General features: G+C 40.0%; 2 protein-coding genes across 5 annotated transcripts in view; both read right to left on the bottom strand.

The window, feature by feature from the left end:
- The window catches only part of LOC103910528 (uncharacterized), a 173,202-nt gene that overhangs the window by 85,184 nt on the left and 70,781 nt on the right, over positions 1-17,237 (bottom strand). The gene's annotated exons all lie outside the window — the stretch shown is intronic.
- LOC108183680 (protein NLRC3-like) overlaps positions 1-17,237 on the bottom strand; it is a 61,523-nt gene that overhangs the window by 25,234 nt on the left and 19,052 nt on the right. For 2 of the 3 annotated variants that reach the window (XR_012402179.1, XM_017355549.4), the window contains exons 1-2: positions 12,374-12,415; positions 10,664-10,942 (exon numbers count right to left, since the gene is read on the bottom strand). The exons of the other annotated variant lie outside the window; for it this stretch is intronic. Coding sequence is in view for 1 of the 2 variants with exons in the window: in XM_017355549.4 (XP_017211038.2) it covers positions 10,664-10,922 (259 nt within the window). In the remaining variant the exon portion in view is untranslated. Of the gene's footprint in view, positions 1-10,663; positions 10,943-12,373; positions 12,416-17,237 lie in introns of those variants that run through there. 3 annotated transcript variants of the gene reach the window in all.

Below are 17,237 nucleotides of genomic sequence, written 5' to 3'. Positions count from 1 at the left end.
AAGTGATAAGTGATAAGAATAACAGTAGTGGAGAGGTGTACCTCCTCTTTTACCCAAAGTTAAAATACTCCGTTGAGGGGTGTGTTCCAAGACAGTCTCGGGGATAAAAATTGGACTGTTCTTCTTTTTATTCAGTAATGGACTAAAATAAATTAACCCGAGAGTGTAATAAAGTTCCACCACTGCTATCTAACTACATCACAGACAAAAAGGCATGCCATAAGAATAGTGTAGGTCAGATTATTAGGGAAAGAACTAGGGACTAAATAAATAAACAAATTCTTAAGTAACAACATAAAGTGGTATCCATTAGACTGCATTAACCAAGAAACAAGGATACCTAGTTATTAAAGGGAAAGGTTGATTGATTTTGTGGATGGACCGAGAGAACGCCCTACATATACTGAGCTAAGAAAAAAAAAAAAATTTAATTATATATATATATGTATGTATTTGTACATGTATATGTGGATGTATTAAGTTAAAGTATAGCTCCTGGTGTGTTCAGAGATACTTTGCAGTTCTAGAGGTGGAAGGCAGATTATTTGTTTAATGATACTTACCGCAACTACCATCTCTATTATACCGCTTCTGGCATTTCTCGGAGGCTTCAGATTGTTTTCCAGTAATTTCTTTAAATTACTAACAAAAAGAATGGCTGACCTTTTCTCTCTGATGACCCAATCCAGCAAAGGCATTAAAATGGATGAGAGCTACCTCTGTAAACAGATATGCCTCGAAGGGTTAAAATCCAAAAAGTATTCTGAGATTGTTAAACGAATGGTCAGCCTGGGCTATGAGTCTAAGTGGAAATTGACTGAGCAAACAGAATGGTTACAGAACACCAAAGAGGCAGACAAATATAAGTTTCTTGCAGTGTGTGCATGCTCATGGATCAGTCAGCAGGGAGGAATTTTCGTTGACAATGACGGCGATATTCCCGATATGAGCAGTGCTTGGAAAAATTTAATGAGTAATATAGACAAGGTGTCTGAAATCTCAGGAATTGATGTGGGTACTGATCTGTCTGGTCTTGGAAAGGCTCTCTCTGCTATTGCAGAGCAAGCTTAAGAATGTGGGGAATGTACAAACAATTTCAATGAGACTAAACCTTCTGCTCCCGAGTGTTTTTCTTCTAACCGGCAGGTGGCGGTGGTGTCCAGCCCAATCCAAAAACAAGAGACTCAGTCTGATTCGCCTTACGCACAGGTCAGAGAGCTACTAAACGTCCTTACGAGTGGAGCACCGGCCCCGCCTCCCTACGCAAACTCGGGTGAGTTTCCCTCTTTGCAAGAACGTGTAGACAGATACGGTGTGGTAAAAACCTTTCTTCACCCTCATTCTAAGCGCAGTATAACCTTCTCCAAAAAAGGAGCTTCTGCTGCACCGATCAGGATTGCCACTGATGTACACAGAAATACAGAAATGGGGGCGGGTTATGAAATTGGGGAATGGGTGCGGCTTACACCGGGTGAGAAAAGTCACATTCTTGCAGGGATGGAACCTCTGAAATTATCTTACCCAAACAAAACGACATGGGATAAAATTGAGGCTGCGGCCCGACAACAAAATTTGGGAATTGCTGACATTCAATCAATTGTAGAGAGTTTGGTTCCGGTATCCAAATTACCAAAGATTCAAACGATCCAGTACGACCCGAGAGTACCTGATGAGTGGGTGGGGTATTGCCATGCCTATAAAGAGTATAAGGACCAGGTTCAGGAAGTATTGGGGAGGGGAGCTTTTCCCTGGACTAGTGTTACCCAGATCAAGCAAAGACCAGGTGAAAGTCCTGTTGAATATCTTGATCGCTTCCGCACAGCCTTTGAGACTCATTGTGCAGTAAATAACTGTGAAGCAGAATTTGACAAACCTTTTGTGCTTGAATCTGCTGCTAATGGGCTGACAAAACAGTATAGAGATTTAGCGCTCACTGGCTGTGCTGAATTTTTAACTTGGGATGATCTGGCTCGCTGGAGTACAATGTGTTGGGGCAGACTCCAGGAGTCAGAGGGCCATACGGGCCTTACCCCTCCCACTGTGAATGTTGGTGCTGTTGCAGCTGCTGACGACACTAAAAGATTGTCATTAGCCGAAATTGAGTGTTATCAATGCGGAAATCTCGGACATTTGGGTCGAACTTGTCGCAATGGCACTAAAAGTTGTAACAAATGTGGAAAACCGGGTCATGCCTCAAAATTTTGCAAAGCAGACCTTAACCCCTCTCAGAGGAGAAAGGGTAAAAATGAAAAACCTCAAAACAAACCTATCCTCTCTGAGAGTGCCATTGCCAAGCTGTTAAAATTGGTGGGTGAGGACTAGGGGTCATCGGCCTCCAGTTCTTGTGATGCTGCTGACCCCAGGCCATTTGTTCATTCATTGTTAGGAGGCCGGCAATGTTTAGCTTTGGTTGACACGGGAGCCCAGATTAGCATCACTAATATTCCTCTCAAAACAACTTCAGAATACATGTACATTGATGGACTAAATAGCTCTGAACTGTTCTATAAATCTGTACCTGTTCCTCTCCTTCTTGCTGATTCTCAGAATGTGTTTTGGACAGAATTTTGGGTTGGGAAAAACACTATTGAAACTGTTATAGGTGTTGACATTCTGAATAATCTCGAAGCTGATGTTTTACTTTCAACAGATAAACTCGTGCTCGGCTGCAATGAAGTAATTCGCTTATCTCATGCCGGCCCTCACCAAGAGACAGGATGCGCTGTGGCTTCAGCTGCTAGTGAGAGTGAGACTAGACCTGAGTGGAAATTTATTATTTCCAGGTTCTCTGATGTCTGGGCTAAAGATAAATTTGATTGTGGGAATGCTCAAATTCAGCCACTTAGCATCCCAGGTCCCCTGCATGAAGCCAAACATCAATATCCTTTGAAAAATGACGCTCGGGAGGGGGCTGAACAGGTAGTGAGGGAACTACAGAAACGGGGGATAATTGTACCTTGTTCTTCTCCCACTAACTCCCCCATGTGGCCAGTTAAAAAACCTGATGGTAGTTGGCGTTTGACAATTGACTATACAGCTTTAAATGCAGTAACTACTAAATTGCACCCTCTGGTGGCCAACCCAGCCACTATCCTTAATGAACTTGGCTCTGAGAATTGCTATTTCACTGCTTTGGACATTTCTAATGGCTTTTGGACTTGCCCTCTAGCTCCAGATGTTCAACTGAAATTTGCTTTTTCATGTGCTGGACAACAATGGACATGGAGTCGACTTCCGCAAGGATTCTGCAATTCACCGACACTGTTTCACCAGGTACTGGCATCTTTTATTGACCCTCTTCGCAAAGAAATTGAAACTGAAGGTTCCGTCATCCTCCAATATGTGGATGATATTTTGATTGCCAGCCCTAATCAGAATAAACATTTGACTGCTGTACAGCTTGTGTTGAAAGCTCTCAGTGATGGGGGTTTCAAGATTAATTTACAGAAAGCTCAGCTGGCCCAAACTGAGGTCACATACCTGGGACAGATTGTCGGGGTTCACGGACGGCGCATCACCCCTGAACGTGTCAAAGCCATCATCGAGCTGCCCAAGCCCAACACCGTCACTGGTCTAAGACAGGTAATGGGATTGCTAAATTACTGTCGCCAGTATGTGTCTGAATATACAGAACTCTCTAAGCCCTTGACAGAAGCCCTAAAAGGAGGAAAGCCTGGAAAGGAGTGCATCGACTGGACTGAGGAGATTGAGGAGGCGTTTGTGAGTATCAAAGAGACTCTTTCTTCTTGCCCTGCTCTTAGACATGTTGATGCCAGGAAACCCTTCCACCTGTGGACATGGGTGGGCACCAAGTCTTACTCTGCAGCTCTGGGGCAACGTGTGCCAGGACGGAAGTCATATGGCATGATTGGATATTACTCTACGCCCATCCCCATCTCCATGGCAGGCCAACATCCTTGCTTGCTGATCTGTGACTGTGCTGAGTGGGCTGTCAAAACAACAGAGGACATCGTCTGCTATCAAAAGGTGATATTGCACACCAAACACCAGATCCTGAAACTGCTCACAAACACCCGTTTAGGATCAATTTCCAACCAACGACGGGCTAAATGGGAAGCCACACTCTTGAGCAAGAATGTTGACATTCATACTGATACTGACGCTACAATTACCCCAGCTTCCTTGCTGCCTGATGAAGGGAATGCCCACAACTGTGCACAAGTGTTGGAAGAGGACATTCGGAGCCCTTTGGACACAAAGCCTTTGCCTGATGCCATGAAATTGTTCGTTGATGGCTCCAGTTTTCATGAACAGGGTAACCGTTATACTGGCTGGGCAGTTGTGAATGAACATTGTGAAACTGTGGATTGTGGCTCTGTTTCAGGTGGGGGAGCTCAGGTGGCAGAACTGATAGCGCTCACATGGGCTCTGCAGCTGGCCAAAGGAAAACGAGTCAATGTGTACACAGACAGCCGCTACGCCTATGGTGTTGTACATGACTTTGGACCCGTCTGGGGACGTAGGGGGTTTCTAACTACTGCTGGTCTCCCCATTTCTCATCAAAAACAGGTCATGGAACTGATGGAGGCATGCACATTGCCGGCTGCAGGAGCTGTCATCAAGGTCACTGGACACTCAAGTGAAATGTCACTGGAGGCTAAGGGAAATCATGCTGCAGATGCTGCTGCCAGAGGGGCTGCAAAACAAACCAACAAACTTGTGAGTGTTATGGCACTTTCTCCCCAGGAGGAGGAGGTGCACAGCAGAGACATTTTTGAGCTTTACGCTGCAGATGACCCCGAAGAACTTGAACAGTGGGTTAAATTAGGGGCACACAAAGCTTCAGATGGGTTATGGAAGTTTCATGATAAATTTGTCTGTCTATCTTCTGCTCGTACTGAACTAATGTCTCTGTATCATGGTTTGGCTCATGCAGGTCCTGAGAAATTACATGCAATGATCTCCAAAACTTGGTGGTGGCCGAAGCAGAGAGCTGCTTGCGTTGATTTTTGTAAGAGGTGTCTAGTATGTCTCAAGGTGAACTCTCCCTCTAAGTTAAAGATTCCCTTGGGACATGCTCCTCGTCCACAGGGACCCTGGACACATCTCCAAATTGATTTCATTGGTCCTCTGCCCCCTAGTGGAGGCTTTTCGTACATTCTCATGATTGTCGATTTGTTTTCTAGATGGGTAGAAGCCTTTCCACTTAGAACTTGCACAGCAGATGCAACAGCCAAAACATTGTTGACTGAAGTTTTCCCCAGATGGGGCATACCGCTACAAATTGACTCTGACCAGGGTACACACTTCACAGGGAAGGTGATGAAACATGTTATGAAGTTAATGGGAATAACTCAACATTTTTATATCTCGTTTAGACCGCAATCTAGTGGGTCAGTCGAACGTACCAACCGCACTTTAAAAGCCGCGTTGAGAAAAAGACTTCTGGAGTGGGGAAAAGGGTGGCACGCTGCTGTGCCAATGATTTTGTTTAGCATGAGAGCAAGCCCAAACAAGACCACACAGATAAGTCCTTTTGAAATTATGACTGGTAGATTCTTGCGTCTGCCCTGGGATGCGCCACTGCAACATGAGGGCCCTTCTGGTCCTTTGAAAGATGCTCTGCAAAATTATCTTAAGGCTTTGGATTGTTGTCTAAAAGACACACGAGTAAGTGTAAACATTAGACAAGCTGAGAAAGATAACAAAGAGCAACTGACTGTGCCTGTTCTTCCTGAAATTGGAGACAGTGTAATGCTGCAGAGGGAGATAGTTTCTCCCTTGGGTCCAAAGTTTGATGGCCCATATCAAGTTCTGTTAACTACTAATACATCTGTTTTGCTTGACAGAGGAATTCTGGGTACTGTATGGAAACATTGGTCCCAGGTGAAGCCTATCGAGAAATGCCACATCCAAGAAACGGCCCCCCAAACCTAATCAATCATGAGGTTTGGGTGTTAATAGTTAATGATAAACGCGTAAATCTTCACTAAATCTGAGTTTTTCTTTTGTGAAATTGTTACAGATGGCTGGACCAGATGATGTGCTGAAACTGCTTATTCTGAAAGAAGAGATTCGCAGAGATCGACGTCTCAAGATGAGACGAGCCTTCATCCGATTGGTCATGCCAATTTCTTTTGTAGTGCTGATTTTAATCGCCTTATCATTTCTATTGTGGATTCAGGTTTCTCTCTGGACTGGACGCTTTCACGCGTTCTCTACTAATTGGGATTGCGAAGTGGCCGACTGCCGTCCTTCTTGGGTTCGATACCCTTGCCTAAATTCTACTGAGGGTCTCAATTTATTACCTACTATGTATCAAAAAGTTAAGAATCGATGTTATCGTCTTGACGGCAACGAGACAGTGGCCTATTGGCTCGGCAACTCCCCAAATTATCCAGAGAACACCCTCATTATGCAAAAAGGTCGGTGGTCCCAGGATGGTGAATTGGATGTGTTTGAGGAAAATTATAGTTCTCTCAGTTGGATTCCAAAGACTTTAGCTCAGATGAATTACAGTGATTGCCCAAGTCTGGTTAACAAGAATCGTAGATATGTGGTACAGCAAAAGTCACTGGGATCAACCACAAAGCGAAATAAGAGAGAGCAGCCTAACTCCAATTACCACCACATAATTCTTGAAGGTAAAGCAGTCAAATTACCTCTATACCCAAGTGCCCCTGATCCGAGGCATCTAATGTCTTACTTTCTGCCTAAAGCAAAGAATCAACTCAGCTCCAACCGAGTTGTTAAATCTGTGGTCAGAAGTTATGCAGACAGTAACATTTTTGTCAGGGATGATCCTAGCTCCCCTTGGTATACGGATGTGGTGTCAGACAGGCGATGGAATGTGTTAAAAACCAATCAAGGTAAAAGTGGTGCGATGGGACTAGGTAGACCATATGGTGCAGTTTGTGACAAATATGGTAATATAGACAGAACAGACAAGGACAATTTTGACTTGAATGGAAGTACTGATGAATTGCCTAATGTTGATGCTCTTTCTCTTGCATGGCCCAGGTATACTAGATTTGATGACCCCTGGAGCGAGACGATTCATGTAGAGAGGTGTATGGGTAAGGAATTTCAGCAGTGGTACATCAAAACATTTCCAAGAGACAAACCTGAAATTTGTAAGACAGCAATTAGCAAATTTTTAGGTCTGACTGATATGCAGATTCCTCTAGATGTATGTAATTCATCATTTGTGAAAAAGGATTATGTGTGGTCTCATCTTACTGATGTTTTGGTACAATATGATCTGGCAGTAATGATGGCTAACAAATCTGTGATTAACTTGGAAGATTTACATGACCATTTAGAGGCCAAATGCTGTAGTCAGGAATCTGTGGCTTTCAATGTGACTATGTGGATGCATTTAAATATGTTTCATTTCTATTTGGAAGTTGTTGCTTACAGGAAGGCTATGCTGCGAGTCCCAGAGACAGTGGATGATCTTATCTGGAATGAGTTTAAGCCCCATCAGGTGTATATGTGGCCCCAGATAGCAGATGTAGCAATAGGAGAGGAATGGTTTGACCGAGAGAAGCAATTCAGACAGTTCTTGCGACCAGTCCCATCGGTTCAGGAGCTTAGGGATGTACATTATGCCCCGGGATCAGGTAGTTGTGCTTTCCATCAGTTAGTTCACCACATTGGCCCCGAGTGGCACCCAGCAGGAAATTGTCCACACAGTAATTGTGCTGAGATTGAATACTGCGTTGCAAACATGACCAATACCACGGAGTACTACCCATATGTTAAGGCTCATCTGGCTAGCGGAAAATACATTAATGCTTTTCTAAAGCAGATTAAAAGTCCTGATGCCTTTTCTGGTTATGAATATTTGAATTCTCTTTGGCTTAGATCGACTGGATCCCCTTTTCTGTCTGAACCTGAGGCACCCTCAGCTTTAGCTGTGATGTTTGCATTTACCGTTGGAGCAGTCTTCACTGATGTGACTGAATCAGTGGAAGAGTTTGTTGAAGAAGCCTGGGGAGAATTTGTGGCTGTATCAGGAAGCATAGTCATGAAAATTTTGAAGTATGTCCTGTTTGGTTTTGGAGGGATTATAGGGATTTTATTCATCTTCCTAATAGTCTGGGCTTTGGTCCGCTGTTGTTTTGCGTATATCTTCACTTCTGCTTGCAGGACACTCAACCCCACAGACGATGAGAAACATCTACTGACCGTGACGAACCGTCTTCGGAGCCGGATGGCTTGACGGATGCAAAGACGAACCCCTTTTGTGTGAGTAGAAGGTGGAAGAGCCCTTAGCTTGGGGACTGGAATTTTTAGGTTCCAGCATGTCCAAGAAAGGGTGAAGAGACTGTGTAACCTAACCCAGGGAGCACGGTCATTACTTCCACTTTCTTTAGCGACCTCACTAGTTGACCGGAAGCGGATTCTTCACTTTCGGCCAAAAACGGGGGTGTGAAGGAGTCGGAGTTCTACCTTCCAATCCATCAACATTTATTCAACGTATATCCTTTCTATTTAATATCCTGTTTCTCATCTCTTTGAATATATATTTTATTGATTATCTGAATGAGTATTTAACTTGAATTGATTTGACTAATGAATAAGTTAAAACTGCTTACTGCAAGAATGTTCTGTGTCCTTGTTTCTCTCTTTGCCTGTCTATTTTAACTTTGTTTTCAGGAGACACACAAACCAGGTCATAGGTCATGGAGACCTCTCTCCCTCTCCCTCTATCGGTTCCTATAACTGTAGGGTCAATACAGAGGAGAAGAAGACACCTGTTTCATTGTCCTGATATATTGCCTATAATTTTATAGCTGTTTGATTGATCTGTTTTTATGTATAATTAATAGTAATGTAATTCCTTTTCGTGTGGAGATAGACTGTGTGTAGCCAAGATATTGCAGCAGACTGTTGATGGAAACAGTCTTGAACCAGCCTGATAACACAGCTGAACGTACAAGAAACATCCTTGAGTCTTTAACACAGATGGTCTTTTGTGTCTATTGTTTTCCTGGTTTAGCTTTCTACAGGTCGGAGATCAGCTCGTAATAACTTAGGGCGACCTCACCTCTAGGCATCAGGTCGCCATCCATATCTGGAGACAAATACAAGGCTTTCTTTGACGCACACACTAAGGCCATCCATATCTGGAAGTAGATACTATGTTTCTTTGAGGCATGTATTTAGAATTGTCTATTTCTGTTGTAACCAATGAGAACTGTTTACCTGGATCCCACCTTTTCTGGACTTGTGTAAAGAGTATAATTGTTCGATTGCTGTGATTGTAAGTCAGATCGGCCTGCGAGCTCATCCGAGTGTGAAGCCCTTCTGCCATAGAACTGCAAACTATCTTCAGTAAATTTTTCATTTTTAATTGCATCTTCGACTCTGAGTCTTCACTTCATCTGACACACCAGACTTTTATTTAAACTGTTTATTCAAATCGCCCAACAGTTGAATGAGCAGGGGTAGGTGATTCGACTTGAATCTTATATTGTATTGATGTGAATAAAGTTGATTACTCAGAATAATTCAGGATGTTTCAAAAACAATTCTCCAGAATTGAAGTGTGTCTATTACAGGTTTTTGAATTACTGCTGATCATTTGCTGTCTCAATGTTTCCTGACCTTTCAATTTATTTAGTTATTTTTATTTTTCCCCACAGGAACAACTGTCTGCAAACAGAACATGCACACAAATATAGAGATATTTTATTTTTAAAAGAATAAAAAATAATAGTTTTTGTCCCCAGAAAAAGGCTCTTTCATTTGAAGAAGAAAAACTGCAGGGGCTCAAGCCCTCCAAAGCGAGATCCAAGGACAACTTCATTATTATTTAAGAAATGCACAGTGTGAGCCGGCTTTACAATGTGTTCTTGTTCAGGTAATGTTTATTTTACAACTGATCTTTGTTCTTGTTTTCCTTTGCTCAAATCTATTTTCCATCATTGTTCATTCTGTCTGTGCAAATTAGTAAATGATTGTTTTGATAGTTTTATCTGTGGAGGTCTTTTCTCTTTGTAAAGCATGAATTGTGTAAAAGGCTTGATAGAGATCTTGCAGTTGAATTATGATTCTACTAATGCTCAAATATTTTAACAGCCATGCAGACTCCTGATGACAGAAGCTGAGGGAACACTACAGAAACCCAATTCTCACATAAACTTTAGTGAGAGTAGTATTCATTTATTCATTAATTTTCTTTTCGGCTTAGTCCCTTTATTAATCGGGGGTTGCCACAGCAGAATGAACCGCCGACTTATCCAGCATATGTTTTACGCAGCTGATGCCCTTTCAGCTGCAACCCCTCTCTTGGAAACATCCATACACACTCATTCACACTCATACACTACAGACATTACGGACAGTGTGAGCTGGCTTTACAGTGTGTTCCTGTTTCAGAAATGTTTGTTTTACAGCTTATTCTAAGCTTCTTCATTCTTGTTTTACTTTGTTTATTAACATAGATATGTCTTGTGCTTCCCATTACAAAAAAGAACAATTGCACATATAAAGTAACAAATTCAGATGAACGAAGATAAACGATATATTCACACACATTAACTATATACATAATATTAAATGTATTTACATTCATTGCTCAGAAGCTGTGAAATACATCTGACTCAAAATCCGTTGCTAGGACAGGGTATTAACATGTAAGATTTGAGCTGGAAATGATCACATTTGTAAAGTTTGACAGGGAATTAAACAATACCTTGCTTCTGTGTATTCTCCAGATCTTCAGCTAATTGATTCTGCTTTATTTTTCTCAGGGCGTCCACTGTGATCTGAACGGCTTTTTCTGATCCAAAACATGACACCAACTTATCCACAGTATCCAACCTGTCTGCATTTTTCATTTCAGCTTTTGGAACATCTCTATGGTGATTTATTAAGCACCACTGAAACTCTTTTAGTTCAGCGTCTTCCAGTTCATCCAGTGAGTTCTTGAGCCGCTGTTTAACATTCGCCATGGTGCTTCACCCACTCACAGCTACAGGATGAGAGCAACAACATCTGCATTAGTTTCACAATTAACATATGGACCTAAGCATTTATTTATTATTTGAATAATGAAATTACCCTGTTAGAGGAAACTTCACATTTCAGAAAGCTAAATATTGAAAACTGATTGTCACTACTTTAAGTGGCTCTTACTAACCAGGAACAATGTAGATGTTTCTTGTTCGTCTACTTATATTCTGTCTTGAGCAGAAGCTCTGTAACTCTACTTCCTGTTTTATTTAGATGTTCAACTGATTAAACCACAACCCTTTTAGAAAACTAATAAAACCAGTTTTGGAAAAGACTTCAGATGACAGGTGAGACCAGTGGAGAAACACACACATATGTCCACTGTTAAAAGACCCTGACATACTACATAATATGAGTACAAATACCCATCACTCTGCTAGTACCCTGAAAGGGACCTTTCTGAACCTCTAGTTTAAATCTTATAATTCATATGCGGTACAAAATAAGGGCCTATCATGGACATTTAAAGGTACAGTGATACTTAACGTACCTTATAGGTACATATTTATCTGTCAGTGTTGTAGAATTGTTGGAAAAAAGTGAACACTGAAAAACACTGATATAATACAGTGTTTATATAATACAGTGAAAAACACTAATATAGGATAAAAGCTCTTGGAACGCAGTTGTACATGCTCAGAATCCACTGAATCATGCTGTTTTTTTTATTGTGACACACATGGCCACCTAGACCTCAGTTTATGCTGTTTAATGCAGACATGGGAAAAGAACTGGAAGATCATTGCAGCAGCTTGAGAATGTACACGGGTAGCAAGAATTATTGTCCATATTTTTTGTTATAAAGCTGGTAGAGCAGGCAATTATCCGGCACTTTCTTACAGCATGTGGGCCAAACATTGGCCAGGGTTGGCAGAGGTGGCATCGTCTTTAAGGCAGTATGCAAGACATGGGCCAGATGTCAAATGCAGTATTTGGGCCAGAGGTTATATTGCAGTGTTATACTGTTATATTGCAGTGCGAGTTTTCTGTATTCTGTAGCTTTTGTAAGGGCGCACTCACACTATGCTATCCGAACTGTGCCAGGCCTGTTTCCCTGTACATTTGAGAAGTTCAATGCTCTGAATCTGTTTGGCGAATTATTTGACTGTGTTCCACTGCATATCCAAACACTAAAACAATATAACTAAAGAAATGTCCACTGTGCTGAGCTTAATAAACACTCATAAACTCAGATTTCAGTATCAGAATGAAAAGGTTTCTGCTTTCTGTGATCCTCTTCCAGAAACACACTCGACATTAAAAGGTGTAAATCAAATCCTCAGAATGTCTTCAGCTCAGCAGTAAAGTCTCAGAAACACAAAGAGATGATCGACGGATAATCAGATGACACTCATAGATGATATAAAGCACAGAAAGAGCAAACTCTCACCTCAAATAATGCCTGCAGATCTTCCTGTTCCTCCGCTGAACTGTTGAGCTGAACAACAGATCTGAAAACTCTTTCACCTCAGGAAAACACGTCACATCCTGTTTGAGACATGAGGAAATAAGCATTCAGATGAAAAACCCAGACACACAAGTAGATAAGTGTAGTGGCAAAAAGGAGGCTCTCTCAGTGGTCAAGAAGACAAATTCTTACCCAAAGTGTCTTTTAAAGTTTTATTCTTTGCAAAGAAGGTCACACAGTCGTACATCAACAACAGTTTATGCAGAGAGAGATGCGGAAACAGAGTGCGTTCTCTTTTTATTGAGTTTGTAATACCCACAAGGTCATCAGTGACATACAGGATGAATCACAGTCACATCAGCACTTCATTTTTGAACATTTCAGCCTTACATCCTATCCGAACATGTAGTTTGTTAAATCACCATGTACTTATCCAGATCTTGTCTGGTTATACATAGATGTTAAAGTGGTCACACTTGGTCTAACTTAAACAGTACATCAATGGAAGAATAAAAGAACAGACCATCATAGTGTATATAAAAGAATTTCCACCACAATTCCTCTCTTTTTATCATTCATGGATAACACTAAATACATTATATACTAGTTTCTAAAATCAAACACAGTTCATAATCACGATGTTAATCATTTAACAGGTTTCTGCACACTCCATATACACTAGAGATGTTCAAACACTCTTCTTAATATAGTTTACCCTTTAAGATTTACTTTTACAAACATCCCTCTTGTAATTAATATGTTAACATTAGGTCATCATCACTGATTTATTAATATAATTGATACAGATGTTACTACTTCAATGTGTTCCTTGTGCCGCCATTCATGCCGCGGTGACGGCGGTACTTGATGCACCAGCAGCATTTGACCGCTGGGTGGCACTTTAACCACAGATATTCAGCTTTGCCTTTTCACAATGCTAAACAGACTGTTCTGTAGGCGTAGCTTACTGTGTGTGATGTTATGTGTTCAATTAAAATATAATTTTAATTTAGTTTTTCTGGTAATAGACATGCTCTTACACTATACTATGCTGTAGAAAAGATACATGGTGAGAAGTCAAAAAGCAAATATAAGAATTAAGTTATTAGCCTTCAGTGCCCGATTAAATTGCGTTGGGGTGAAAATAATGTTTTGATTTCTTTGACTATCATGGCAATGTTATTATCTCAAATCTTAAACATGCGCATATGAAAAACAGCAAAATAATATAGATTATCCTGCCGATAGAGCACATCACCTCACAGTTGTGAACTTGCGATCACCTCAACTTACATTTAAAATTTGTTTACCTGGTTTATTGTAAACTTTTTAAGTGCAAAGAGGATTCGTTTTGGAAAATAGAATGAAGAAATGAAAGACAACTAAAGTGAAAGCACAAACATTCAGTACAAATAAGTAGTCTTAAATAAATAAATAAATAAAGCAGTCTTTTAGTCTTAATATAGAGAGATGTAGTTTGCTATTTTGATAGGACTAAGACAAGATATTTTCATTTATGTTTTTAATTTACGTTTTTATTTACATTTTCGTTGTTGATTATATTTTACTATCTCATTTTATGTTTCAGTACATAATAATAAACGAATAATGAAAATAAATAAATAATGAAAATAGGACATAAATTAAGTCTGGCAGGTTTATTTTTAATAATTTAGTTTCAGTTCCGTTTTTTTGTTTCAAAACGTCAATGTTCTGCTTTAAAGTATAACTGTTTTGTTTTGTTTTTTTACTTAATGGCTCAGTAAGTTTTGTATTTTAATTTCATATTCAGTCACCTTGCATATGCGTGTGAAATATAATGCCGCATAACCGCGGAAAAAGAAGAAAAGGCTGTCAGTTAAAGCTAATTAATCAAAATTAGCTATATTAAAATACAGCATTTATGTTAATACAGGCAGAGTGTGAACAAACTCAAGGCTAAGATATGCGCTTGCTTTTTAATGCATTTAAAATATAAATAAATGTTTTGTTTTTTTTTTACTTTTTTGTATGGTAAAGGACAATGCACATTATGTTATTGATGTAAACTTAGGCTAAAACTTACCATTGATAAACGTGACCTACCTCAAGCAGATCACTTAAAGTGTAATAAAAATAATGTTGCCGCAGGACATAAACGAAGTCCCGCAAGTTTATTTTTAATAATTTAGTTTCAGTACTATCAATTTTTTTCTCAAAACGTCAATAGCACCTTCAATAATCTAAACATTAAAGATGGAGCGCAAGATGTGTTGAGTGGCTATATGTGGTGAAGAACGATGGCAAAGCTAAGTGTGATTATTGTAATAAACTAATAGGTTATAAAGCAGAGAGTCCCGACCAACAGGACTGACTTAGCATATGCGGTTGGCTCACTCTTCACGAATATAGAATTAAAATAATGGCGCGTTAGGTTCATTGTGCATCCAGCAGGTGCAACCAACAAGAGTTGTACATTTTAGTTTAACTTTTTTGAGCGTTATAAGCAGCTCGGTGTTAGTTTTTAATTAAATATATCGAGCCGAAACTAAGCAGCGCATTCTCTCCGCCTCCTCGTTTATAACCAGCGGGACACGCTACTGAAGCAGGAGAGACACTTCGTCGTTCATAATCTTAGCTGATGTGTCGGAGTCAAAAGAATATATCAAAGAGGAATGTTCTTTTTACAGTGCCGATATGTTTAATCTTTTTTTCCCTGTCATTTCTCTTCAGCAAATTATATTTTTGAAGCTGCTTGATTCTTTTAAAACCGAAAGCAGAGCCCGTCAATTGGTGTTTTTTCATAAGATTCTCCTTTATTAATGTTTTATTTTATGAGTGTCTTTAATGTGCTTTTTAATAGTTTTATTTTATTCAAAGCAGCACCTAAAAGCGAATTTATCCTCAAATCGTGGCATGAGAGCGATGTCATGTCGCATATATTGCCTTTTTTTCTGATCTTTTTGCATAAAGGTTTTAATCAAAAGACAGGTAATTTAATTACTTTCGATGTGCTAAAATATTTGTTCTATATATTTAATATTTAAAAAATCAACTCCTTTTTGCCCAGAGAAAGAGGCGGACATGATAAGACTAGCGGACATGGGGCGCTTTCCCAAAAAAAGACGTAGGCTACAGTAACTTGCGGCTGAACTATGCACAGTTTGGGGAAAAAAAGGATATAGTGATGCATGTATCCCAAAACCCCTAGTTTCTCTGTCGCAGATCCATCATTTGAATCACGTTATAAGTAAAACGCACATAATGATAAAGCACACCATCATCACGAGGGCAATTAAATAAAGACAACCTAAACATATTTTTAATTGTTTATGTAATGTGAGTTTTTATAACTTTGTTCTTTAAATTATTTCAATATAACTTAGGCTATTCTATCGTGATGACACCATAAAAGGCCTTCAATGCACTGATAAAGGTAATAGGGATACAATGAAAAGCCGATTTTACTATTGACCCTGTTTTTATTCATTGACGGCTTCCCAACGCCGCAATTCTGTTGCGCGAAAAAAAGCTGCTGCAAATAAGCAAAGTTATGACAATACACATTTAATAGTTTCATGAAAGTAGTAGCTGGTGTGCTTCATCTGCATGATTCTGATTTGACATTCTTCCGCTAAACTTGCTCTGTGTTGAGATGTAAATGGGCTATGCTTTTTGCTATTGAGGCTACATCAAGGTGTAAATGAGCTATAGTTCTCTTTGCAACTTTCAATTTTGAGGTGGGGGAAGTGGGAAGAGGCAATTCAAATGTACCATCTCTAAAAGTAAAAAGGCCGCTTACGCGGCATTTGTGTTTAAAGATTATTACCTTATTTTTATTTTATTATTATTAATTTATTCATTCATTCGTTCGTTCATTTTCTTTTCGGTTTAGTCCCTTTATTAGTCTGTGATCGCCACAGCGGAATGAACCGTCAACTTATCCAGCATACGCAGTGGATGGCAGGAGGGCCAGCTGGGGCTTCGGAACGGAGTGAAAGGAAAGGCGGAATTTGCCCCGAGTCTGGGAAAGATGGCTTGCCTAATTACACTAGCTTTCCTATCGCACACATGCGCCAAAATAAACAAATAAATAATAAAGGGAAAGAAAACATCTAGCCTTGAGGTCTTTTTGCTTATAATCGCCCTTATGTTTCCGTTTTAAATGTAAGGCTGTTGCATAAAATAATACAATTTTAATTTATAAGTTACTTTGCTGCGTCCCCCTTGATGTTTCAATAACGCATAATAATCTACACACCATATTAAAGACACAGCAGACATAAAGGTTGTGTGTGAGAGCCCGAGCAAAAAAGGATCGCACGCACAGGAAAAAAGGCAATTATGCAACACATGACATGCATCGCTCTCAATTGACGGGCTCTGCTTTCTGTTTTAACATAATCAAGCAGCTTAAAAAATAATTTGATGAAGAGAAATGACAGGAAAAAAAGTAAAATAAAATAAAATAAAAAGATTAAATGTATCGGGACTGTTAAAAGAACATTCCTCTTTAATATATTCTATCGACTCGGATACATCAGCTAAGATTATGAATGACGGAGTAGGCTATCTCTCCTGCTTGCTTCAGCAGCGTGTGTCCAGCTGGTTATGAACGAGGAGGCAGAGAGAATGCGCTGTTTAGTTTCGGCTTGATATATTTATATAAAAACTAACACCGAACTGCTTATAACGCTCAAAAAGTTAAACTAAAATGCACAACCCTTGTTGGTTGCACCCGCGGGATGCACAATAAACCTAACGCGCCATTATTTTAATTCTATATTCTTGAAGAATGAGCCATAAGATTGAGATCGTTGACGGTGCTCTCCAGCGGCGAAGTTCCTGGCAGAGTGGCGAGTGAAAA

The sequence above is a fragment of the Danio rerio genome, chromosome 4 (assembly GCF_049306965.1).
Source record: "Danio rerio strain Tuebingen ecotype United States chromosome 4, GRCz12tu, whole genome shotgun sequence".
NCBI lineage: Eukaryota > Metazoa > Chordata > Actinopteri > Cypriniformes > Danionidae > Danio > Danio rerio.
This window is presented reverse-complemented; position numbering and strand designations above follow the sequence as displayed.